Source organism: Ornithorhynchus anatinus, chromosome X1 (genome assembly GCF_004115215.2).
Source record: "Ornithorhynchus anatinus isolate Pmale09 chromosome X1, mOrnAna1.pri.v4, whole genome shotgun sequence".
Lineage (NCBI taxonomy): Eukaryota > Metazoa > Chordata > Mammalia > Monotremata > Ornithorhynchidae > Ornithorhynchus > Ornithorhynchus anatinus.
In genome coordinates this window covers 44353640-44380396 of record NC_041749.1, presented here as the reverse complement: position 1 = coordinate 44380396, position 26757 = coordinate 44353640, and the positions used below count along the sequence as shown (strand labels likewise).

General features: G+C 47.4%; 1 protein-coding gene across 4 annotated transcripts in view; it reads right to left on the bottom strand.

The window, feature by feature from the left end:
- The window catches only part of JADE2 (jade family PHD finger 2), a 127850-nt gene that overhangs the window by 87413 nt on the left and 13680 nt on the right, over positions 1–26757 (bottom strand). For all 4 annotated transcript variants that reach the window (XM_029050420.2, XM_029050418.1, XM_029050419.1 and 1 more), the window contains exon 3: positions 18818–18897. In XM_029050420.2, the coding sequence (XP_028906253.1) occupies positions 18818–18897 (80 nt within the window). The remainder of the gene's footprint in view (positions 1–18817; positions 18898–26757) is intronic.

Sequence of the window (26757 nt, the reverse complement as noted above, 5' to 3'; positions counted from 1 at the left end):
TGTCTTTAAAGGTCTGCTGCTTAGCAACACAAGTTCCGCTGATCGGCGTGAAAGATGTTAATTGCGGCTTCTTCAAACAATAAGAGCAAACTGTTTAAAGGGCTAAAATTCTAATTGAATAACGAATCTGATCTGGGGCCTGCTGACAGGGGCTTAATTCCAAGACCCAAGCACCAGGAAGTGACTTTCGAGTCTGCCCTTGGCCAAGCACACAGCCCCAACTTGAGAGAGTCAGCGGACGCTATCCCCTTCTAGACTGTAAGCTCCTTGTGGGCAGGGAGCTTGTCTACCAACTCTGTAACACTGTAACCATGCGCTTAGTACATGCTCTGTGCACTGGTCGATTAATTGATTGATGAGGCCCTTGCTTTTCCTGCCTAGTAAAGGCAGAACCAACAGGACTGGGTGACTGAGAGAATATGTGGGTTGTAAGAGAGAATAGAAGGGACCCAGAACCAAGCCTTGAGGGACCCACATGGGGCTCACAGTCGAAGGAGGAAGGGGAACAGGTATTGAAGCCTTCTCTTAGTGAAAACCCTGAGATCCCACTCACTGGGGGGGAACCTTCCTCCAACTTCCTCCCATTCTCCTGAAGAAAAATGAGAAAACCACTGAAAAATGGAAACCTTATGAAAAGACAATCCATTAGAGTGTAAGCTCCTATAGGGAAGAGAGTAGGCGCCCTGCTCCGATGATGACTGGCTTGTAAAAATAGAAGGTGGTTGTCATAGCTCCACAGACTTAACGTGGTGGGGGGGGGGGGGGGCGGGCAGGGTGTGTGTGTGTATTTTCCTAGACTGCAACTTGTGAGAGGAGGGAATGTGCCACCAACTCTGCTTTACTCTACTCTCCCAAGCATTTAGTATCGTGTTCTGCACCCAGTAAGCGCTCAATAAATTGATTGATAGCTGTCTGTAAACATTTGGAAGGTGTTCTCCCACTCCTCTAGGATAACTTCCAGTTGTAGCATGAGAAAAAGTGTTCAGTTAAACTTCAGAATATCTTAACTAGACCTTATTAATTTTTACGGCCTCCTTAGCATTCAGGTAGATATGACCATTCAATGTATTCACTTTGACAGTGTTGTAAATACTTTTATGCTGATCTTCCACATTAAAGTATGAGCTCCTTGTTATTATTATGTTATTCTATATTTCCCCAGTGCCTAGTCTAATGGACAGCACCTAATGGGCACTCAATAACTGCTGCTATTCCTGCTACTATTAGTGCTACTCCTACTAAGAATAATTGCGGTATTTAAGCACTGTACTAAGTGCTGGGGTAGATAAAAGATCATCAGGCATAGGGTTCACAGTGTAAGTAGAAAGGAGTACAGCTATTGAAGCCCCATCTTGCAAAAGAGGGAACTGAGATGCAGATTAAGTTAAGTGACCTGCCAAAGGTCATGCAGCAGAGGAGAGGTGGAGCTGGGATTTGAACCCAGGTCCTCTGGCTCGCAGATTCGTGCTCTTCCCACAAGCAATGTGCTAGCACTATTAATAATAGTAATAATCATGATGGTATTTGTTAAGCACTTACAATGTGCAAAGCACTGTTCTAAGCGCTGGGATACAAGGTGATCAGGTTGTCCCACTTGGGGCTCACAGTCTTAAACCCCATTTTACAGATGAGGGAACTGAGGCACAGAGAAGTTAAGTGACTGACCCAAAGTCACACAGCTGATAAGTGGCAGAGTCAGGATTAGAACCCACAACCTCTGAGTCCCAGGCCCGTACTCTTTCCACTGAGCCACGCTGCTTCTCCTTCTCTTATTAGAACTGCTGGTGCTGCTACTAGTACTTTTAGTACTGCTTAATTATTCACATTAGTTAAAGGGAGTGCTGATGGTATTTATTAAGCATTTCCTTCTCCTTGAAACATCATCCAACCTTGGCTTCACTGACACTGCTCTCTTCCAGTACTCCTATCTCTCTGACTGCTCCTTTTCAGTCTCTTACGTAGGCATCTCCTCTGCCTCCCACCCTCTGACCCTGCGGTTCCCTCAATGCTCAGTTCTGGGTACCTTCCTATTCTCCATTTACAATCACTCCCTTGGAGAACTCATTCACTCCCATGGCTTCAACTACCATCTCTAAGTGGATAATTCCCAAATTTCCCTTTCCAGGCCTGACCTCTCTTCTCTACAGTCTCACATCTCCTGGACATCAGGACATCTCCATCAACATTTCAAACTAAATATATGCAAAACAGAGCTATTATCTTCCTCCTGTTCTCCCCAACAATCAAATTTATGGAGCACTTACTGAATGCTGAGCACTGTACTAAGCACTTGGAAGAATACAATAACAGAGTTGGTTCCCTGCTAGTCAAGGGCATTACAGTTATGTACATAAATGCTGAGGGGCTTAGGAACTGGGGAATAAAAAGTGCAAATCCAAATGAGAGGGCCATGCAGAAGGGAAAGGGGTAGAAGAAATGAGGGCTTAGTTGGGGAAGGCATCTTGAAGGACATGTGATTTTAATAAGGCTTTGATGGTGGGAAGAGTGATGTCTGTTGAATACGAAGGGGGAGGGATTGCCAGACCAGAGGCAGAAGGTGGGTGAGGGGTCAGCAGCAAGATAAATGAAATCAAGGTATAGTGAGTAGGTTGGCAGTAGAGGAGAGAAGTGTGTGGGCTGGGTAATAGTAGGAAGTCAGGGAGGTAACATAGGAGGGAGCAAGGTGATTTGAGTGCTTCAAAGCTTATGATCAGGAGTTTCTGGTTGATGTGGAGGTGGATGGACAATCACCGGAGGCTCTTGAAGAATGGGGAAACATGGAATGAATAGTCTGCAGAAAAATGATTCAGGTAACAGAGTGAAATATGAACCGGAGTGGGGAGAGGCGGGAGGCAGGAAGGTCAGCAAGGAAGCTGATGCAGTAGTCAAGGTGAGCTAGGACAGATGCTTGGATTAGCATGGTAGCAGTTTGGATGGAGAGGAAAGGGCTGTCGTGAAGGTGGAACAAACAGGATTTGAAATGAATTGAATGAGAAAGATGAGCTGAAGACAATGCTAAGATGATGGGCTTGTGAGACAAGAAGGATGGAACTGCTGTCTACAGTGATAGACAAGAAGACATATAAATGTTAGAGAAGCAACAAGATCTAGTGCGTCAGAGCCTGGGTCTGGGAGTCAGAGGACCTGGGTTCTAATGCCGGCTCCACCACTGGATGAGTCAATTTCTCTGTGCTTCAGCTACCTCATCTGTAAAATGGGGATTAAGACTGTGAGTTCTATGTGGGACAGGGACTATGTCCAACCTGATTATCTTGCAACTATTCCAGCACTTAGTAAAGTGCCTGGCACATAGCACTTAACAAATACACAAAACAACCCCAAAACAAACAAACAAAAAGGTCAGGCTCTGGGAGGAAAGATGAGAAGGAATTCTGTTTTAGATATGTTAACTTTGAGGTGACAGCAGGACATCCAAGTAGAAATGTCTTGAAGTCAGGAGGAAATGCTATACTGCAGGGAAGGAAAGAGATCAGGTATGGAGATGTAGATTTGGGATTCAACTGCATAAAAACAGTAGAAGCCATGGGAACGAATGAGTTCTCCAAGGGAGTGGGTGTAGATGAAGAATAGAAAGGGACCCAAAACTGAACCTTGAGGGACTCCCACAGTTAGAGGGTGGACTGCAGAGAAGGAGCCCATAAAAAAGACTGAGAAGAAACGGCCAGAGTGGAGGAGAACCAGGAGAGGACAGTGTCAGTGAAGCTAAGACTAGAAAATATTTCAAGGGAAGTGTGGTCCATAGTGTTGAAGGCAGATGAGAGGTCAAGGAGGACACTGGCACTGGAGTACTGGCTGTTGGATTTGGCAAGATTTGGCAAGATCATTGGTGATCTTTGAGAGGGTGGTTTCTGTGGATTGAAGGGGAGGGAAGCCAGATTGGAGGGGGTCAAGAAGAAAAGTGGAGGAGAGGAACTTTAGACAGTGGGTGTAGACAACTCACTCAAGGATTTGAGAGGAATTGTAAGAGGGAGAGGGGGTGATAACTGGAGGGAGCTATGGGGTCAAGAGAAGGGTTTTTTTAGCATAGGAAAAACATAAGAATGTTTCAAAACAGTGAGGAAGAAGTCACTGGGGAGTTGATAGTTGAAGATGGTGGTTAGGGAAGGAAGAAAGGAGAAGCCAAGTGTTTTAATATGGTGCAAAGAGATGGTATCACAGGTGCAGGTGGAGAGAGTGGATTTTGAGAGGAAGTGGAAGATTTCCTCTTGAGATATTACTGGGAAAGATGGGAGAGTTGAAGATGGGGCTTAGTACAATGCTTGGCACATAGTAAGTGCTTAACAAAGGCCATAAAAAGTTGGGGGCAGAAAGAGAGAGGGACAGGTGAGATCACACTTAATAGTTTCAATTACTCTCAGTAGAGTCCCCCTTTCTTTTCCATCACTGCAGACAATACTATCCTATCTTACACACCCATAACCTTAGCATTATCCTCAACCTCTCTCTCTTACAACCCACATATTCAATCAGTCACCAAATCCTGTTGGTCCTACCTTCACAACATCGCCAAAATCTACCTTCTACCTTCTTCTTCATCCAAACTGCTGCTACTCTGGTCCAAGCACTATCCTATCCCACCTTAACTACTGCATCAACCTCCTTGTTGACCTTCCTGCCTCCTGTCTCTCCCCACTCCAGTCCATACCTCACTCTGGTGCACAAAACATTTTTCTAAAAAAAGTTCAGTCTTCATCACCCCATTCCACAATAACCTCCAATGTTTGCCCATCCACTTCCTCATCAAACAGAAATTACTTACCATTGGTTTTAGAGCACTCAGTCACCTTGCCCCCTCCTAGCTTTCCTTGCTGATCTCCTACTTCAGCCCAGCCCATACACTTCGCTCCTCTAGTCCCAGCTTGCTCCCTGTGTCCCAATTTTATCTCTCACTGCTGACTCCTTTTCCAAGTCCTCCCTCTAGCCTGGCACTCCCTCCCCCTCCATATAGGCCAGACGACCACTCTTCCCACCTTCAAAACCTTATTAAGGTCACATCTCCTCCAAGAAGCTTTCCCCGATTAAGTCCTTTTTTTCCCTTGATTCCCACTCCCTTCTGTGTCACCTAAGGACTTGGATCTGTACCCTTTGGGCAGTTAGTATTCACCCTACTCAGCCGCGTAGCACTTACATACCTAACCATAATTTATGTATTCATATTAATGTACATCTCATTCTCTAAAATGCAAGTACCTTGTGGGCAGGGAATATGTCTAGCAACTCTATTGCACTATACTCTTCCAAGTGCTTAGCACGGTGCTCTATGCACAGTAAGCACTCAACAGATACCAATGGTTCATTGATCGACAAACAACAAGCTACATAATCAGACTGGCACTCAAATGGGTCTCCTAATTAAAGAAGTAAGAGGCTTTGTAATCGCTCTTAAAAACTGGACAGACATTTGTCCTGGCTGGTCTAAGTGGAAATCTACCTATAGAGAGGAGCTGGATCCTTTTGGCATATATGTATATAGTATTTATTAAGTGCTTACTATGTGCCAAGCACCAAACTAAGGGCTGAGATAGATACAAGCTAATTAGGCTGGATAGGGTCTCTGTTCCACAAAGGGCTCAAAGTATTGATCCTCAATTTACAGATGAGGTAGCTGAGGCACAGAAGTGAAGTGACTTGCCCAAGCTTACACAGTAGACAAGTGGCAGAGCCAGGCCTAGAACCCAGGTCCTTCTGACTCCCAGGACTGTGCTCTATCTCCTAGCCATGCTGCTTCTAAAATACTTTCAGGCCTACACTTTCCCCCATTTTAAGTGCTTGAGTGCAGTGTTCTGCTCACAGTAAGTGCTCAAAAAATAAGTGCTCACTGTTTGATTGATTGATTCAAAGCCTTATTAATATCACATTTTCTTCAGAGAGCCTTTCCTGACTAACCTCTCATATCCCCACTCTTCTGTGTTGGCTAGAGCCTTGCATTCAAACCCACACTTAGGTCCAGAGGACTTATGCCTATATCGTTATCAAACAATCAATCAGTGGTATTTATTGAGTGCTTACTCTGTGCATAGCACTATACTAAGTGCTTGAGAGAGTACAATACAACAGAGCTGGAAGACAAGTTCCCTGTCCACAACAAGCTTATCCTGTTACTCTGTTGTCTCCCTGATCTGTAATATATTATATTGTCTGGCTCCTTCACTAGATTGTAACCTTCTTGTAGGCAGGAACACACCTACCAACTCTACTGGGTTCTCCCAAGCACTTAGTACAGTGCTCGGCACACTGAAAGCACTCAAAAAATACCACTGATTGACTGCGCTCAATAAATACTATGAATGAATGAATGAATGAATGAATGAATGATTGACCGGCACTTGGACTCTATAGGAAACCAAAAGGAATCAGCATGGCCTATTGGAAAGCCTGCGATTCAAGAGAACCTGGATTCTCATCCTGTCTCTGCTACTCATCTGCTGGATGACCTTGGGAAAGTCACTTAACTTCTGTGCCTCAGTCCCCTTAGCTGCAAAATGGGGATTCAATTCTTCTCCCTTTCTCCCTTGTCTCCGGGGACGGAGAAAGAACCTGGAAACTTCCCGCATCTCCGGGAAATTGCCCCAACCAGGTCAATCAGTCACCCTGGTCCCAACCTGCAGTTCTGACAGAAGGAGAGCACTAACTAAAGCCGAAGCGGAGGATCAGCAATGAGAAATGATGGCACCACTGTCTAACCTTTGACCTGGTGCCATCTTTCTACCACAGAGCACGGAAGATCCTGGGAGCGGTAAATCTGTAAGTGGAAACCTTCCACGGGGACAATGCTGTGAGAGTTTGTAAATTTCTCCGTTTTCTCCCGACATCTTATGAAACGGCAATTAAGCAGTTGCCGGGTTTGTCGCTAAATCACAGCCTTTTTCTGGTCGAAACAGCTGCTAGACTGAGCGCCTCCATTCAGGATTTTCTCTACTTGAAAAGCTGCCCGATGCTTTCTTTTTCTTAATGAAGTAAAAGCATCAGTCCGTGCTGGAGCCTGGTCCAGGTTTTGGCAAGTTGGGCTTAAAGCACCAACCACTCTACTAAGTGCTGGGGCAGATACAAGGTAAGTGGATCAGATACAGTCCCCAGCCCACATAGACCTCAGTCTACGGTGACTCAGTCAACTAGACCACCAACGGTATCTATGGAGCATTACTGTGTGCAGAGCACTGAACTTTGTGCTTGGGAGAATAAAATACAAAAGAGCTGGTAGACGAATCCCTGCCCACAAGGAGTTTACAGTCCTTGTGGGATTAGTGACTCACTGTCACCTAAATCCTCAGAAGGGGTCAGCCTTCCTCCTGCCAAATCCCTGCAAAGGGCAATGCCTGCTGGCTAACACCAACTTTGCCAACCCCTGAGAGAATCAGATGACCAGAGATGGGTGATTCTCCCTCCTTTGCCCCCATCCATGCGAACAGAAACTCTGGATACCCACCAGTAGATCACACTTATTGAGCGCTTACTGTATGCAGAGCACTGCACTAAGCACTTGGGAGAGTACGATGAGTTTATAGTCTAGAGACGAGCTATCTCCGCTCTCAAATTCCACCCCTCAAGCCCCTTCACCACCTCAATGATCCTTACCAAGATGCACTTCCCCTTCCTAGGAAACTGGACCAAACTGGATTTCCTGGGCTGAACTCTCCACTCATCCAGCCCACGGACCCCCGCCAGCTGGACCACCACCCTCCTGAAACCAGGGTGGGAGGAAAGAGTGGGCCTGGAGTTTCCACCAACAGAGAGCAGTTATAAAAATAGAAAGGCATTCTTATTATTCCCGTGAATCCGTTTGCTTAAATCGACTCCCCTGAATAAAGAACAGCAGGACTCCGTACAGCCCCATACAAAAGGGTCAGTTTCGTCTAAGACCCCCACTGAAATGCTGCGATAGTGTTCTTCTGACAAAGGCCGCCATCCCCACAAATCAAATCTGCTCCAAAAATGCTCCCCCCCACCCGCCCCGGACCCTCCACCCCTCATACACAAATTCTCTCTCTCTCTCCACAGGTGCTTCACTCCAGGGGGATGATGGCGCCTACAGTGTTCTGACTTAGATGCTCAAACTGGCTCATGCCACGGTTCTGACAAGGCCTGAGGGCTTCCAATCAGGGGGAAAACATCCTTCAAACAGTGACTTTTTGGCCTACTGGCCCTTTGGAGCCAGTCTCTTCCGAGTCCTCCTCCCTCCTTCTTTTCCTGCCCTCTTTTTGCTCCACTCAAAGAAAAGTTAGTGTATTTGTCTTTCTCTCTCTTTCTCCCTCTCCCTTCCCCCATCTCTCTCTCCTTCCCTGTCTCTCTTTCTCTCCCCATTGGCTTTTTTAACTGGACAAACCTACGGGCTCCCTACTCCTCCTTCACCCCATTCCCTGATCCCGCCTGAAAGTGGATGGCTGATAGGACCCTTAATTCCCCCCAGCCTGGTTCCAAGGCCCAGACACCTACAGAAAGTACTCCCCCAAACCTCCTGACACCCCGTCTTTCCCAACATAAATATCAACCTGCAGCATCTTGCAAACTTTATCCACTTATCTACTGTTGACCCCGAGAGTTATGAACGGGAATTACCAGCTCCCCCTTGCAGCGCACACAACTGCCACGGAGCAGAACTCAGAAGGAACGGCAGCCATCAATCAAGAATCCGTTCGCGGAGGAAAATAGTGGGGAGGAAATGCACTGAGTGGGAAAAGATTTAGTACGAGCATTATCAGCCTCGGAAATCTCCCATTTCAATCTCGACCCTCCTCCCGGCCAAATCATTGGGAAATGTTCACTGATGTCATCCTCCCTGTGGGAAGTGGAGATCTGCTGCCAGCTGGGACTTTTCCCGGATCCAAGGGGGCTTGGCCCCGCAAATGTCACTCAGAGGACCCAGAGGTTTTCGCTCTGGTGAGTGGCGGCATCCCACGGGTAGCTGCAGGGCTGTGGGGCCGTGCAAATATCTACCTGGCCGAGAGACTTTGGGGCCCCCACTGACCGGTTCATGGCATGCTCTTTCCCTCTGACAACTTGTTATGAGCAGAAGTGTCTGCTATTTTTGTTAAATGGTTTTTAAGTGCTTACTTTGGACCAGCATTGTTCTAAGCACTGGGACAGATACGAGATAATTGGTCAGACACTGTTCCTTTCCCACATAGCGCTCACAGTCTTAATCCCCATTTTACAAATGTGGTAGCTGAGGCACAGAGAAGTTATGTGACTTGCCCAAGGCCATACGGCAGACAATGGCAGAGCTAGGATTAGCACCCAGGTCCTCTGACTCCCAGGCCCCTGGCTCCTTCCACTAGGCCAAAGCTGCTTCTCTGTTACAGTGTCCTCTCCCAAGCAATTAGTACAGCGCTGTGCACATAGTAAGGGCTCAGTATAGACCACTGATTGATTGCCTACCTGCCTGACAAGCAGGGAAATCCCCCCTGGGAGCCTCCCTCTAATCAGTCCATCGATCAAACAATCATATTTATTGAGCACTTACTGTATACAGAATATTGTATTAAGCGCTTGGAAGAGTAGAGTATAATAGAGGTGGTAGACACATTCTCTGCCCACTATGAACTTACGGTCTAGAGGGGGAGACATATATTAATATAAATAAATTACATATATGTACATAAGTGCTGTGGGGCTGAGGGAGGGGTGAATACAAGCCAAAGTAAGTGGGAGAATAGGAAATGAGGGTTTTGGCAGGCAAGGCCTCTTGGAGAAAATGTGCTTTGAAGGTGCAGAGAGTGTTCATCTGTTGGGTGTTCCAGGCTAGAGGCAGGATGTGGGCAAGAGGTCGGTGGTGAGGTAGTCAAGACCAAGGTACAATGAGTAGGCCCTGAGGAGTGAAGTGTGCGGGCTGGGTTGTAGCATGAAAGTAACGAGGTGAGGTTAGAGGGGGCAAGGGGATTGAGTGCTTAAAGCCAATGATAAGGAGTTTCTGTTTGAGTTTCTCCCTAGATTGTGAGCATATTGTGGGCAGGGAATGTGTTCGTTTGTTGTTGCACTGTACTCTCCCAAGCACTTAGTACAGTGCTTTGCACACAGTAAGCTCTCAATAAATACGCCTGAATGACTGTGGAGATGAACATAACCATTGAAGGTTCTTGAGGAGCAGAGTAACATGTCCTGAACGTTTTTGTTGATAAATGATCAGGGCAACAGAGCGAAGTGTGGATTGGAGTGAGGAGAGACAGGAGGCAGGGAGGTCAGCAAGAAGGCTGATACAATAATCAAGGAGGGAGAGGATATGTACTTGGATTAACATGGTAACAGTCTGGCTGGAGAGGAAGGGCGGCTTGAGTGATGGTTGAATGACAAGGATTTGGTGCCTGATTGAATATGTGAGTTGAACAAGAGAGATGAATCGAGTACAACACCAAGGTTACAGGCTTGTGAGATGGGAAGGATGGTGGTGCTGTCTACAGTGATGGGAAAGTTGAGGGGATATAATAATAATAATAATTATCATACTTAAGTGCTTACTACGTGCCAAGCACAGTTCTAAGCACTGTGGTAGAAATGAGGTAATAAGGTTGGACACAGTCCCTGTCCCATATTGGGCTCCCACTCTTAATCCCCATTGTGGTCATTGTGGTGCATTTCACAATGGCCCTGATCCTGTCTGGATGATGAAGCAGCTGATGATGAAGTCCCCTGACATGAACGAATAACAAGTCTTGGCCCTAGAACTTTGGGCATGAGAACATAATAACAAATAATATTGATAATAATATTGATAGAGAAGTAGTGTGTCAAATGGTTATAATAATAATAATAATGTTGATATTTGTTAAGCGTTTACTATGTGCAGAGCACTGTTCTAAGCACTGGGGTAGATACAGAGTGATCAGGTTGTCCCATATGGGCTCACAGTTTTTTAATCCCCATTTTACAGATGAGGTAACTGAGACACAGAGAAGTTAAGTGACTTGCCCACAGTCACACAGCTGACAAATGGCAGAGCTGGGATTCAAACCCAGCCCAGGCTCTTTCCACTGAGCCACGCTGCTTCTCTGAACATGGGGGTCTGGGAGTCAGAAGGGCCTGGGTTCTAATTCTGGCTCTGCCACTTATCTGCTGTGTGACCTTGGGCAAATCATTTCACTTCTCTGAGTCTCAGCTGCCTCACCTGGAAAATGGGGATTGATGTCCAACTTAATTAGCTTGTACCTACCTCAGTGTTTAGTAGTGTCTGGCTCAGAGCAAGCACTTAACAAATACCATTAAAATAAAGTGATGATGGTACTTACTAAACGCTCTCTATGTACTAATCTTTCTGCTAAATTCATTCAATAGTATTTATTGAGTACTTACTTTGTGCAGAGCACTGTACTAAGCACTTAAGGCACTTTGATGCTAAAGGTGCAAGACAATCAGAAGCAGCGTGACCTAGTCGATAGAGCATGGGCCTGGGAGTCAGAAGGACCTGGGTTTGAATCCCAACTCCGCCACTTGTCTGCTGTGTGACCTTGGGCCAACAGCAGGCCTCTGGAGAGTGGCTACAGATGCCAGCCCTAGCCAAGAAACTGGGAATGTGGACTACTAGGGGTGTCTGGTCATCCCCGCGCTTTGCCAAGCATTCAGCTTCTCTGGGCCGCTAACAGAGTTCTGAGGAGCTGGACATTTCCCTCACTGACTTGGACCCTAATGCGAAACTCCTGAGGAATGAATATTCAAGTTCCCAATCCCTCTCTTGCCTTGCCCGTAACCCATTAGGCTTGTGACAGACTGCTTCACTAATTTGGGGGACCAGCCTGCCCCTATTGCCATGGATAACCCAACTCTGGAAACGGAACAGCAGTCAAATTGGCTGGATTGACAGGAGATGCTGGGCTAGTATGAACTGTCATATTTATGGCCCCTGCCCCCTCTGAGGGCTGCCAATCTCCACCATTCTTTCATTCAATCGTATTAATTGGGCACTTATTGTGTGTAAAGCAGCCATGCCAACCCCTGGGGAGGGGCAGGGCAATGATCAATCAATAAATCTATCAGTGGCATTTATTAGGTGCCCATTCAGTGTAGGCCACTGACTGAACCAAGCACTTGGGAGAAAACAATTAGAAATAGTAAGCATGATCCTTGCCCCTGAGGAGCTTACAATACAGTAGGGGCGATAGAATCTAAAATGAATTATAGGTAATAATAATAATCGTGGTATTTATTAAGAGCTTACTATGTGCCAAGCACTGTTCTAAGCTCTGGGGTAGATACAAGCTAATCAGGATGGACACAGTCTCTGTCCCACTTGGGTCTCAGTCTTGATCCCCATTTTACGGATGAGGTAACTGAGGCACAAAAGTTAAGTAACTTTCCCAAGGTCACACAGGAAGTAATACATAATTAATATCTAAGTATTAGGGAGCAGGGGGAAGTGGGGAGGTGGGCACCCAAGGGCAACGGTGACCTGGAAGTGCTGAAGTAGTAGCTGGGTGGGGGTATCACATGGGGAGGTAGGTGATTACTCAGGGAAGATCTCCTGGAGGAGATAATAATAATAATAATAATGGTATTTGTTAAGCGCTTACTATGTGTCAAGCACTGTTCTAAGCGCTGGAGTGGATACCAGCTAATAAGGTTGGACACAGTCCCTTTCCCACATGGGGCTCATATTCTTAATCCCCAGTCTACAGATGAGGTAGTTGAGGCCCATAGAAGTGAAGTGGCAGGCGGGCAGGTGGTTGGGTAGGTGGGCCCTAGGTCACACAGCAGACAAGTGGTGGGGGCAGAATTAGAACCCAGATTCTTCTGACTCCCAAGCCCATGCTCTATCCACTAGGCCATGCTGCTTTAATGCAATTTCAGATATACCCTGAAGATGGCGAGAGCACTGGTCTGCTGGAGGGCTTTCTGTGTGCAAAGCACTGTACTAAGCCCTTGGGAGTGTACGACACAATAGAGTCAGTAAACCCGTTCACTGCCCACAGCAAACTTAGTCTAGAGGATTCCAAGGTGGAAAGAGAATGTGCGCAAGAGGTCAGGAGAATCAGGCCCAGTGAGAATATGGGCTTGGAAGTGGGGGTGTAGTGGGAGAAGAGAGAAGGAGGAGGAGTGCTCATGTAATTATAAGGCAAGCTCAGCAAAGTGGGGACCAGAGCAGAAATTTCCAGTCTCATCAAATCTAAGTTGGGGTTGAGGACAAAGCAGTGTGGCCCACTTGCACTGTATACTCCCAAGAGCCCAGTAGGAACTCAATACAGTGCTCCATACAACTAGCACCCAGTACAGTACTCCGCAGTAGTAATCACTCAATGCACTTTCCGCACAGAGTACAGCACCCTACACACTCTAGGTTAGATACACCATAGAACATTCCCACACACAAGAAGGTGTCCAGAATAGTGTTCTGATTGTAGCAGGACCCCAGTGCAGGACTTTCTACAGTAGACATTCAGGGCAGTACCCCACACATGATTGGTGCTCAACAGATGACCATGATGATAATGCTTCTGACCCTTTCAACCAGTCACTTGTCTGACCTAGAAACTCAGCGTGTCCTAGTGGATAGAGCATGGGTCTGGGAGTCAGAAGGATCTGGATTCTAATCCTGGCTCTGCCACTTGGGCAAATCACTTCACTTTTTCTTTATGTCTCAGTTGTCTCATCAAAAATGGGGATTAAGATTCTGAGCTCCATGTGGGACAGGGACTGTGTCCAACCCAATTACCTTGGATCTACCCCAGTGCTTATTACAATGCCTGGCACATAGTAAATGCTTAACAAATACCACAATTGCTATTAGTAATATATAGCTGAGAAAGCTAATGATTAATGAAGAGGAAAGCCCCAGGACCTCTTTGAAAACATGGTTCTCACAAACTTCTGTAGGTTCTGGATGCGGGGGGGGGGGGGGGGGGTGGTCAGGGGAAGGGAAGGAAGAGAGGAGTGGGAGAGGGAGAGAAGGGAGGGGAGGGGGAGGAGGGAAAGGAGGGAAGAGAGGGAGGGGAGGGAGGAAGGGAGGAAGGAAGGGGAATGGGTGAAAGCGGCCTATTGGAAAGAGCATAGGACTGAGAGTCAAAAGATCTGGGTTCTGATTTTGACTTGGCCACTTGTATGCTATGTGGTCTTGGGCAAGTCAATTCACTTCTTTGTATCTCAGTTTCCTCATCTGTAAATTGGGGATTAGATACCTGTTCTCCCTCCCCATTATAATGTGAGCCCAACGTGAGGCAGGGTCTGTGTCCAGCCTGATTATCTTGTATCTAGTACAGGGCTTGGCACATACTTAGTGCTTAACAAACAAAAACATAATCATTAATAGAAAAGAAGGAAGAAGAGGAGAGTGATTTTGTGGGGGAAGAAGCTGAGGTTTAACTTTAAACTCTGCTTCAGACACACACCCACTCATAGGAAAATTTCACAGTTGGTGGTGCCCTGTTCAACTCTGAAGGACAACTCTATATAAACTTTATTGCATCCACTATCTGCAATTTTATTTTATCAATCCAGTCGATTGTATTTATTGAACACTTACTAGGTGCAGAGCACCTTAGCAGACATGCTCCCCGCCCACAAGAGCTCTTTACTCTCCCATGACCTTACTACTAATAATAATGATGGTATTTGTTAAGCACTTACTATGTGCCATGCACTGTTCTAAGAGCTGGGGTAGATACAAGGTAATCAGGTTGTCCCAAGTGGGGCTCAGTCTTTAATCCTCATTTTACAGATGAGGGAACTGAGGCACTGAGAAGTTAAGTGACTTGCCTAAGGTCACACAGCAGTCAAAAGGCAGAGCTGGGATTAGAACCCACGTCCACTGCCTCCCAAGCCCACTCTTTCCTCTAAGCCACGTGCTCTGCCCAAAGTAAGCGCTCAATAAATACCAGCATTGGGTGGGTGGATGGATTGAGGAAGGATGCCTGGTTGATGGTTGGGAAGTCTTGGGGAAGGAGAGAAGGGGCTCCAGAATCCAAAGAGCCATGGCCCAGCCCCCTCTGTCCAATTTACAAGTCTGAAGCTTCCCTCCCCCGGGTCTTTTGGCTTGTATCCTCTCAGTTTGGAGGCTTTTGTCTCAGTGGCACAAAGGGACAGTCCAAGACAAGAGGACACTAATGGTTGTTCTGGAGGGTCTTTTCATCTGATGGCCATTTAACACCCCTCCCGTCTCCTCTAGGGGATGGGCTCGGTCTGGAAACTTCCTCCCAGGGGATGGGGAAAGGTGCTCTTTATTACTACTCTTCAGTCCTTTATCTGCTAACAATGGCCTTTTCTCTCCCAATTCAAGAGTTGCAGGCCTGGGGCGGCGATAACAGATTTATTTGCAAATGTCTCTTCCCAGAGTGACTCAGATGGCAAGAAGAATCTGGTTCTCTGGCCCAGGAGGAAAGGAGGTGGGAGAGAAGGGAGGGGAGGGAAAGAAGGGGAGGGATGCCTCTGATCCAGGGGCTGTTGAGCCTGGGTCCTTCCCCAGGCTCTTTCTGCACCCCAGGGGATATCTCCCCCTCCCCTCCTTTCTCTCCACCCTGCCTCCTGTTCTCCAAAAGAGCAGAAGCAGCAGCAACAGCAGCAACCTTCCACTTCAAAATGCCCTTCCCTGACTCCCACAAACACCCTCAAATCCATGTCTCTCATGGGGCTCACAGTCTTAACCTCCATTTTACAGGTTATGTAACTGAGGCAAAGAGAAGTTAAGTGACTTGGCCAAGGTCTCACAGCTGACAAGTAGACAAGTGGAAGAGCTGGAATTAAAACCCAGGTCCTTCCGAGTCCCAGTACGTGATCACATCCCTTCAACACCTTGGGCTTCCGGGTGGATCACAGCATTAATAATTATAATTTTGGTATCAGTTACTAATTATGGTTCCCTCTGACTCCCTGACCCCAGCATGTGATCACTTCGCTGTGGGCAGCAAGTGAGCCGCTACCCTAGCAGTTTTTTACGATATTTGTTAAACACTTACTCTGTGACAGGCACTGTTTTAAGCACAGGGGGAGATTCCATGTCTCCCATAGGGCTCACAGTCTTAATCCCCATTTTAATCCTAATCTTAAACTTCAATCTTAATCCTCGGGTAACTGAGGCATTGAGAAGTTAGGTGACTTTACCAAGGTCACAAAGTGGACAAATAGTAGAGCTGGGATTAGAATCCAGGTCCTTCCAACTCCCAGGACCACGCTTTATCTACTAGGCCAGGCTTCTGCTCAAGCACTTACATGTCTTCTCTGACTCAAGAACTCGGTCTTCCCATTTTGGTCTATTTTTATGCCCGACAGTAATTACCTCTCCCTATTAACAAAAGCTAGCGTGGCCTAGTGGAAAGAGTTTAGGACTTGAACCAATCGATCAATCAAATCAATCGTACTTATTGAGCACGTTCGGTGTGCAAAGCACTCTGTACTAAGCTCTTGGGAGAATACAATATAACAGACACATCCCCTGACCACAACAGTCTAGAAGTAGTGACTGATATTAATATAAATAAATTACAAATATGTACATAAGCGTTGTGGGGCTGGGTGGGGGAAAAGAGGGCCCAGCAAGGCTTTGAAGGAGGGGAGAATGCTTGTCTGTCGGATATGAAGAGGGAGGGCATTCCAGGTCAAAGGCAGGATGTGGGAGAGAGGTCAGCAGTGAGACAGCTGAGATGGAGGCTCAGTGAGTAGATTGGCACCAGAGGAGCGAAGCATGTGGGCTGGGTTGTAGTACGAGAGTAGTGAGGTGAGATAGGAGGGAGCAAGTGCTTTAAAGCCAATGGTAAGGAATTTCTGTTTAATGTGGAGGTGGATGGGAAAGAACTGCATAGGGAGAAGCAGCATGGCGTAGAGGTCAAAACAGGGTCCTAGGAGTCAGAAGGTCATGGGTTCTAATCCGGACTCCACCACTTGTCCGTTGTATGCCCTTGCATAAATCACTTAACTTCTCTGGGCCTCAGTTACCTCATCTGGGGATTAAGAGGATTAAGTCAAATAGTGATTAAGATTGTGAGCCCCATGTGGGACAGGGACTGTGTCCAACCTGATTAAGTTGGATCTACCCCACCAATTCGAAGAGTGCTTGACACACAGTAAGCACTTATCAAATACCATCATCGTTACTATTATTATTCTTGAGGAGTGGGGAAACATTTTTGCAGAAAAATGATCCGGGCAGAAGAGTGAAGTACGGACTGAAGTGGGAGAGACAGGAGGCAAGGAAGTCAGCAAGGAGGCTGATACAGTAATCAAGGTGAGATAGGGTAAGTGCTTGAATTAATGTGGTAGCAGTTTGGATGGAGAGGAAAGGGCAAATTTTAGTGATGTTGTGAAGGTTGACCCGGAGGATTTAGTGATGGATTGGATATGTGGCTTGAATGAATGTTTGTTACCCCTCTCAGGGTCACACCTGGAGTGTTTCCAGTACTCTACCACTCTGGGCTATAGAGGAGGCCTAACCATTCCATTTCTAGCTTGGGCAGCGGCTAGCGAGTGGATGGCAATCTGCTACAACCAAAACTCACCCAGGCTGGGCAGCAGCGGCATGAGAGAGACCCAAGGGTGACGATTCTAGTTAGTGTACTGTGCGGAAGAAGGCAACAGTAAACCACTTCTGTATTTTTACCAAGAAAACTCTATGGATACACTACCAGAACGACTGCACACGGAGAACGGGGCGTTATGGAAGAGAGTGTCCTTGGTGTCGCTATGGAAGAGAGTGTCCGTGGTGTTGCTATGGGTCGGAAAGGACTCCGCAGCATAAGACAAGATTATTGGTTAAACACTTTACTATGTGCTAATCACTGCTATAGATGCAATGCAAGCAGATACAGTCCCTGACCCACCTGGGGTTCACAGTCTAAGGGGGAAGGAGAACAGATTTTTAAGCGCCATTATACAGATGAGGAAATTGAGACCACTGAAGTTAAGCGACTTATCCATGGTTTCACAGCAAGCAGAACACAGATCCTCTGACTTACAGTCCAGTGCTCTTTCCGCAAGACCCCGCTGCTTCTCAAATGTAACACTGTCACACCCAGAAGGCGAGCAGCTGGGAAACTGTCAACCAGGCATTTCCAAAGGCCAACAAAGCAGGGGACAAGCTCTCCAAAGGTGGGGCATGGCAGAGTCTGAAAAATCAGTGTCCTAACCAAAAACCTCTGTAGAGACCCCTCTGTGCCTCTGCCACTCTCCTCTCCCACAGTCAATCTGTCCCAGACTGGGGATGGTAAGATCTTCGGTCAATCTGCTCCTCCAATCACAACGACAGGGGGGGCACCAACCTGGCAGCTGATCCCTCAGACACCCCAACTGAGGCTTTAAAATGGCAGAGCCTAGAGAAAAGTTCCCAGGGCTGGGATCCAGGAGATCCCAGTTCTAACCCCAGCTCTGCCACCGGCCTGCTATATGACCCTGAACAAGATTCTGAACTTCTTTGGACTTCCATTTCCTATGAAATGGGAATAATCACCATTACCTCCAAGTCCTCGGTGAGGATAACAAATGATAACTCTGGAAAACCAAAGGCCCACCATCAACCCCTGGAGCCCAGACAATGGAGAAACCCATGGGGAGAAACCCGAGACCCGGTTAGGAAGTTGCTGGAGTCTAAATAAAGTGAACCTCAAGGTCCCTGGGCAAGCTGGCAAGCTTTGCCTGGAGAAAAAAATACTCTTGAGTGGCATTCTCCTGCACCCTCTTCCTCCCCACCCCCGCCCCCAGGAGGCCTGCTGCTTCCAGGATGTTCCCCAGCTCTCTGGACAGTGGCGCCACCCTGGATGTAAATGGCAGGGATCCAGCTGGGATCCAAACAACCCAACGTGGGCACTGCCACGCCCCTGCCTTCCTGAGCCGACAAGCTCCTCCTCCTCCTGCCAGGCAGCCCTGGACAGTCCTGAGGATGGTGACCTACCTCAGAGGGTTTCTTCTCCTTCTGCCGGGGCCAGCTGGACTTGGTGCTCAGGGGCCTGGAGCATCGCAACGTGCTGTGGCCTGAAACAGGAAACGGGCCTCGGTTACTGGGCGGGAAGGAAAGAAGTGGAGCTGGGGGAGCCGAACAGCTCTCGTCCCTAGACGGTGCTCCGGGACAGCTGAGCGTTCTTTTGCCTGCTGTTGGCAGGGAACACGTGGTTTGCTTCTGCTGGATTCACTCAAGTACCTACTTTAAGATTCTGCACAGGGCAGACACCCAGTGCTCAGCAGTCAGGGGACATCCAGTACTGTGCTCTGTACATGACAGGCAGCCAGTACATCACTTTCCACAGGATAGGCACCACATTCAATCACTGATCAATCAACACCACTGAATGATTGATTGGCCGACAATAGGAGGTTTAGGATCAGAACGCCAACCCTACCTTACCTGCCACTATCCTAGCAGATATCCTGCCTAATGAGAAGCAACGTGGCTTAGTGGCAAGAGCACGGGGTTGGGAGTCAGAGGTCGTGGGTTCTAACCCCAGCTCTGCCACTTGTCAGCTGTGTGACTTTGGGCAAGTCACTTCACTTCTCTGGGCCTCAGTTACCTCATCTGTAAAATGGGGATTAAGATTGTGAGCCCCATGTGGGGCATCCTGATTACCTTGTGTCTACCCAAGCGCTTGGAATTTAGAACAGCGCTTGGCACATAAAAAGTGCTTAAAAAATACCATCATCATCATCATCATCATCTCTTGTGGGGGCTGTTTATAGCTGAGCCCTATGGAGCAGGGTCAAGTTAAATTGCACTTTTCCTTCATGGAGTCAGTCAGTCAATCGTATTCACTGAGCGCTGACTGTGTGCAGAGCACTGTACCTAACACTTAGGAGAGTACAATACAACAACAGGCAGAAGAAGCTGGTGGGGAGCAGTTTGAGGGATCAGAGCTGGGGCTGGAGACACACACCACAGGGCCTCCAGATCCAGGCTCTTCTTGGTGGAGGTGCCTGAACCCATCTGCCCCCTGGGCATGTTCCGATCTGTCAGTGAATCAATGATACTTAGGGAGCAATTACTGCTGTTCAGAGCACTAAACTATGTGTTATGAGAGTACAATAGAGTTGGTAGATGTGATCACTGACCTCACTGAGCTTACAATGTAGCAGGGGAAGACAGGCATTAACATCAATTACAGGAAGGAGAAGGAACTAAGAATAAAAATAGGTATATTTGTGTTGTGGGAGAGGGGGTGGGGGTTGAGTATCAAGCTACTTAGGGGATACCAATAAACCAATCAATCCTCAAGAGAATACAAGAGAACAAGCAGTTCCTTGCCTCTACTAATAACAATAATAATGGCATTTGTTAAGCGCTCACTATGTGCCAAGCACTGTTCTAAGCCCTGGAGGGGATACAAGGTAATCAAGTTCTCCCACATGGGGCTCAGTCTTAATCCCCATTTTACATATGAGGTAACTGAGGCACAGAGAAGTGAAGTGACTTGCCCAAAGTCACACAGCTAACAAGTGGCGGAGCCGGGATTAGAACCCATGATCTCTGACTCTCAAGCCTGTGCTCTTTCCACTGAGCCCCGTTAATCTAAAGAGGGGGATAGACAATAATATGGGTAAATAATGGGATATGGACCCAAGTGCGTAGGCAACCCAGAAGGCAGAAAAAAATAGGAGGGGGAAGGTGAGGGCTAATCAAAGAAGGATTCCTGGAGGCATCGTGATTTAAGTAGAAGCAACATGGTCTATTGGACAGAGCACAGGCCCAAGTCACACAACCAACAAGAGGCAGAGAAGGGATTAGAACCCAGGCCCTTCTGACTTTTAACCCTGGCTCCGCTACTTGGCTGTGACCTTGGACAAGTCATTTAACTTCTCTGTGCCTCAGTTCCCTCATCTGTAAAACAAAGATTAATGCTAAGGGCCCTATGTGGGACATGGACTATGCGCAACCTGATTAGCTTGTATCTACCCCAGCACTTAGAACAGTGATTGACACATAGTAAGTGCTTAACAAATATCATCACCATCATCAAGTAGATCTCTGAAAATGGGGAGAATGGTGTTCTGTCAGATATCAATCATATTTACTGAGTGCTTACTGAGTACTGAGCACTGTACTAAGCGCTTGGGGGAGTACAATACAACAGAGTTGGTAGAGCTACACCCTGCCCACAACAAGCTTACAGTCTAGAGAGTGAGACAGACAATAAAATAAATTATGGATATGTTCATAAGTGCTGCCGGTCTGAGGGTGGGGTGAATAAAGGGTACAAGGGCGACACAGAAGGGAGATGCAGTTGGAGAAATGAGAGTTTAGATGTAAAAGACCTCTTAGAGAAGATGTGACTTTAATAAGGCTTTGAAGTTCGGGAGAGTGATTGTCTGCAGGATATGAAGGGAGAGAGAGAGTTCCAGGCCAGAGGCAGGATGGCTGGATGAGGTTCCGTTGAGTAGCCTGGCATTAGGGGAGTGAAGTGAGCATGCTGAGTTGTAGAAGGAATTCAGAGAGGTAAGATTGGGGGGGGGGGGGAGTGACTGAGTATTTTAAATCCAATGGTGAGGAGTTTTGTTTGATGAGGAGGAGGATGGACAACCACTGGAAATTTTTAAGGAGTGGGGAAACATGGACTGAACGGTTTTGTAGGAAAGTGATCTGGGCAGCAGAGAGAAGTATGGACTGGATTGGAGACAGACAGGAGACAGGGAATTCAGGAAGGAGGCTGCTGCAACTAAGAAGCTGCTGCAGCTAATCAAGGTGGGGTAGGATAGGTAATTGGATCAATCAATCATATTTACCGAGCTCTTACTGTATGCAGAGCACTGCACTAAGCATTTGGGAAAGTACAACGTAACAAAATTACAGAGTTGGTAGACCTGTTCCCTGCCCACAACGAGCTTATGGTGGAAGCAGTTGGATGGAGAGGAACTGGTGGATTTTAGCGATGTTTAAAAAGACAGGAAGGGAGAGGGAATTCCAGGCTAGAGGAAGGACATGGACAAGAGATCAGCAGTAAGAGTGATAAGAGTGAGCAGAGTGAATAGGTTGGTGTTAGAAGAGCTAAATGTGCAAGCTAGGGTATAGTGGGAGAGGAGAGAAGATAGAGGAGGAGGAGAGCAGACTGAGTGCCTTAAAGCTAACGGTGGGGAGTTTCCGATTGACAGGAGATGGAAGAGCAACCACTGGAGGTTTTTGAAGATGGGAACACATGCACAGAAGGATTTTTTAGAAACATGGTCCTGGCAGCAGAGTGAATGAAGTATGGACTGGAGAGGGGAGAGGGGAGAGGATGGAGGGGCAGAGAAGTCAGAGAGGAGGGTGATGCAGAAGTTGATTCTCAAAGACTCCCCTGGGGCCTGGGCACTGGGTTCACTGGGTTCATCTGGAGCCCTTCTACTAATTCAGACCTTGAGCAAACCTGGGCCTCAGTTTCCCCATGGCTAATGCGTGCCTCTCGCCTATCCAGCAGGGATAACTCCCACATACCTGGAGACCTTACGAAAGGAATCTCTGAGTAGAACGCTGGTGTTTAGAGAAACCATTGAACACACAGAGAACTCAGGGGCCACAGAACACCAGGCCAGGTGGGCCCAGGGGACCTGACCCTCTAACTAGAATCGCCCATGGCCATGGCCTCAGTCAAGCCTCCTACCCTTGAACAAGGGCTGACAGCTCTGGCTGAGCTAATTCACCTACTTCTGGGTGCTATGGATGTGTATAATAATGTTGGTATTTGTTAAGCGCTAACTATGTGCAGAGCACTGTTCTAAGTGCTGGGGTAGATACAGGGTAATCAGATTGGCCCAAGTGAAGCTCAGTCTTACCCCCCATTTTACAGATGAGGTAACTGAGGCCCAGAGAAGTTAAGTGACTTGCCCACAGTCACACAGCTGCCAAGTGGCAGAGCCAGAATTCAAACCCATGACCTCTGACTCCCAAGCCCAGGCTCTTTCCACTGAGCCACACTGCTTCTCATGTGTATGCTGAGTGTAAGACTGTAAGCTCTAGATTTTCAGCTCCTTGTGGGCAGGGAATGTGTCTACCAACTCTCTTATATTGCACTATCCCAAGAGTCTAGTACAGTGCTCTGCACACAGTAAACACTCAATAAATACCATTGATCACCTGATTGATTAGATTGAGGAAAGGCAGATAATCAGAGAACTCAAAAGACCCTGATGAAGCCCAGTGTTCCCTAGAAATAACTGCTGGGAAACATTCTCAGACCCAGTGAGGGCTAGTGGAAAGAGCACGGGCCTGGGAGTCATGGGCCTGGGAGTCACGGGCCTGGGTTCTAATTCCAGCTCTACCACTTGCCTGCTCTGTGACCGTGGACAATTCACTGAACTTTTCTGGGCCTCGGTTTTCTCCATTCTCCTCCCTGTTGGACTGTGAGCCCCATGTGCGACAGGGAATATGCCCGACCTGATTGATCTTCTATTAGAAGCAGTGTGGCTTAATGGAAAGCGCACGGGCTTGGGAGTCAGAGGTCATGGGTTCTAACCCCGGCTTCCGCCACTTATCAGCTGTGTGACTTGGGGCAAGTCACTTAACTTCTCTGTGCCTCAGTTATCTCATCCATAAAATGGGGTTTAAGGCTGCAAGCCCCACGTGAGGCACCTTGTTTCTACCTCAGCGCTTAGAACAATACTTGGCCCATAGTATGCGCTTAAGAAATACCATCATTATTATTATTATTTATTCCAGTGCTTAGCACCTATAACATGCTTAAAAGTTACTGTTATAATAATTATTATTATCAATAATAATAATGCAACATCTCCTTGACAGCAAACATTTATTAGCTGGCGCTTTACCACCCTCTTCCATCCACGGTTAAAGAGTGCCTCGCCACACGCTAGAATAACCACCTATAGTACCCAAAGATGCATCAACTACCGTATCTGCGTGATAGATAAAATTAGAAATCAAATCATAAGCTCTGCCTTAGCACCTTCTAGAAGCAGGCTACTGTGGGGTTTAAAAGCCCGTGGCCCCAGGTAACACCAGCACTTCCTTCTCCTTGTGACAAAGGCAACATCAAAAGGTCAGGGTTTTGTTTACAATTTCACCGCAGGAAGAGAATGTCTCCAGCTAAGGTATCACCTGCTGTCTGAATATCAAAGTCCAAGAGATAAGACTCTACAGGGGAAAACCAGCCAAAGTGAGGGGGGTAGAGGTGGTGGTGGTAGTAGCAGACATGGTATTTACTAAGCACCTACTTTATGTAGGGCACTGTACTATGCACTGGGCAAAAATATAGAGATGAAAATTAGATGATAAATTAGACAATCACCAACTCTGCTTCCTGGGCTTTGAGAAGAAACCCTAGAAAGGCCCACCATGCCTGACCTCTCCTCTTCCACCTTATGTCTACCCAGAGACCTCAAACAAGAGCTAAAAATAGTGTATCAACCTCCTTGCCTCCTATCTCTCCCCACTCCGGTCCACACTTCACACTGCTGCCCGGATCATTTTTCTATGAAAACGTTCAGTCCATGTTTCCCCACCCCTCAAGAACCTCCAATGGTTGCTCATCTACCTCCTCATCAAACAGAAACTCCTCACCATTGGCTTTAAAGCACTCAATCACCTTGTACCCTCTAACCTCACTTTGCTGCTTTCCTACTACAACCCAGCCCATAAACTTTGCTCCTCTAATGCCCACCTTCTCACTCTACCTCAATCTCACCTATCTCTCCATCAATCCTGCCTTTGGCCTGGAATGCCCACCCTCCCTTTTCCATATCCGACAATTACCCTCCCCACCTTCAAAGTCTCATTGAAGGTGCATCTCTTCCAAGTGGCCTTTCCCAACTAAGCCCTCATTTCCTTTTCTTCCACTCCTTTCTGGGTCGCCCTGACTTGCTCCTTTTATTAATTCCCACTCCCAGCCCAACAGCACTTATGTCCACATCTGTAGTTTATTTATTTATATTAATGCCTGTCTCGCCCTCTAGACTGTAAGCTCTTTGTGGGAAGGGAACGTATCTGTTATATTGTACTCTCCCAAGAGCCTAGTCCAGTGCTTTGCACACAGTAAGCTCTCAAAGGCGACTGAGTGAATGTTATACTCTTCCTCGGCCTAATAATAATAATAATTGTGGTATTTGTTAAGCATTGTGTGTCAAGCACTGTCCTAAGTGCTGGGGAAGATACCAGATAATCAGGTCAGATACAGTCCTGGTCCCTCACAGGGCTTACAATCTAAGTAGGAAGGAGAATGGATGTAGAATCCCCATTTTACAGATGAGAAAAGGCACAGAGAAGTTAAGTGGCTTGCCCAAGGTCACACAGCAGGTAAGGGGTGGAGTGTAGATTAAACCCCAGATCCTCTGACTCCCAGGCTCATGCTCTTTACACTAAATCCTCCTCTACCCGCCACCCCTCCCGCCCCCATCCTCCTCCTCTTTCTTCCTCCTCCAGCCCACCTACTCCCCAACCTCCGTGGAGGGGGTGGAAGGAGGAAGGTAGGAAGGATATGCTGGAGCTCAGGGAAGGTGATACCAAAAGGAAAGACCAGAGGCAACCCAGTTCAGAGAAAGAGAGAGGCAACGCTTCACAGAGGAGAGATTCTGCCCATCGGCCCAAGCCCCGTTCAGAGCCACTGCTCAGAGGCACCTCGCAACAACGGCCCCAAGACTACTGCCTACTAGTCCCCCACCCCAGAATCCACGCAGGCTGGAATCTGGGAGCTTTCTCAGGAGGAGAGAGCACTGATACCTTCTCTCCCTGCTACCTAGACAGGGAGCCTCATGTGGGACAAAGGGCTGCTAGCACCTATCCCAGTGCTTAGAACAGTGCTCGAGGCATAGTAAACGCCTGTCATATACTGTAATCACCATCATCACCTTTCAGGTGCTGCCCTCTAAAGTATTCCCAGACTCTGCTCAGAATGCATTCCTGAAATCTAGGGGACTGGACCTGAAAGTCTCTCGGCCTTTCCCTGCTACTAACTGTGGGGCTCCCGACTGGCCACCCGCCCCCCCAGCCCCCAGCAAGCCTGCCCTTCTCTGCAGAGGAAGTTGATCCCATCCCTCCCTGGCCCTGCCTCCACGGGGAAATGGCTCAGGATCATAATAATAATTGTGCTATTTGTTAAGCACTATGTGCCAGGCACTGTACTAAGCACTGGGATGGACGCAAGCAAATCAGGTTGGACACAATCTCTGCCCCGTATGGAGCTCACAGTGTTAATCCCCATTTTACAAAGCAGGTAACTGAGGCAAAGAGAAGTGAAGTGACTTGCCCAAGGTCACACAGCAGAAGTATGGAAGAGCCGGGATTAGAAAGAACTCAAGTCCTTCTGGCTCCCAGACCTATCTCTAGCCACTATGCCATGCTGCTTCTCCTAAGCAGCAAGGAATAAAAGTGAGAGCTCCATGTGGGACACAGACTGTATCCAACCGGATTAACTTGTATCTACCCCAATACTTAGAACAGTGCTTGGCACTGTTAAGCACTTAACAAATACCATAATTTCTCTTCACCGGCTCCTCTTCCAACTAACATCCTAGTGGGAAAAAGAGGAGCTGACAAGGAGGAGGCTGGGGAGGCAGTAGGATGGTAATCAAACTATCCATTAATCAGTCGATCAATCAAATCTATTAATCTATAAGCCCCATAAGAGCGGATGATCTTGTATCTGCCCCGAAGCTTAGTACAGGCTTGACACAGAGTAAGCACTTAACAAAAACCACAATTATTATTATTAGTAGTAGTATTTATTGTTGAGCCTAGAAGAAGTCAGGAGAGGACTGGAGAGGGGCTTTGTTCTTTTACGGTACCATGGTCAGCCCTGCTCTCCCCAGCTCTAGAGCTGGGGGACCCCAGCACAGACCCCTTCCCCTCTGCACGCTCCCATGCCTCCCAATCCACCCCCTACCCAACAGACCCCCAAGTTTCAGCAGCAGGAGCAGGGG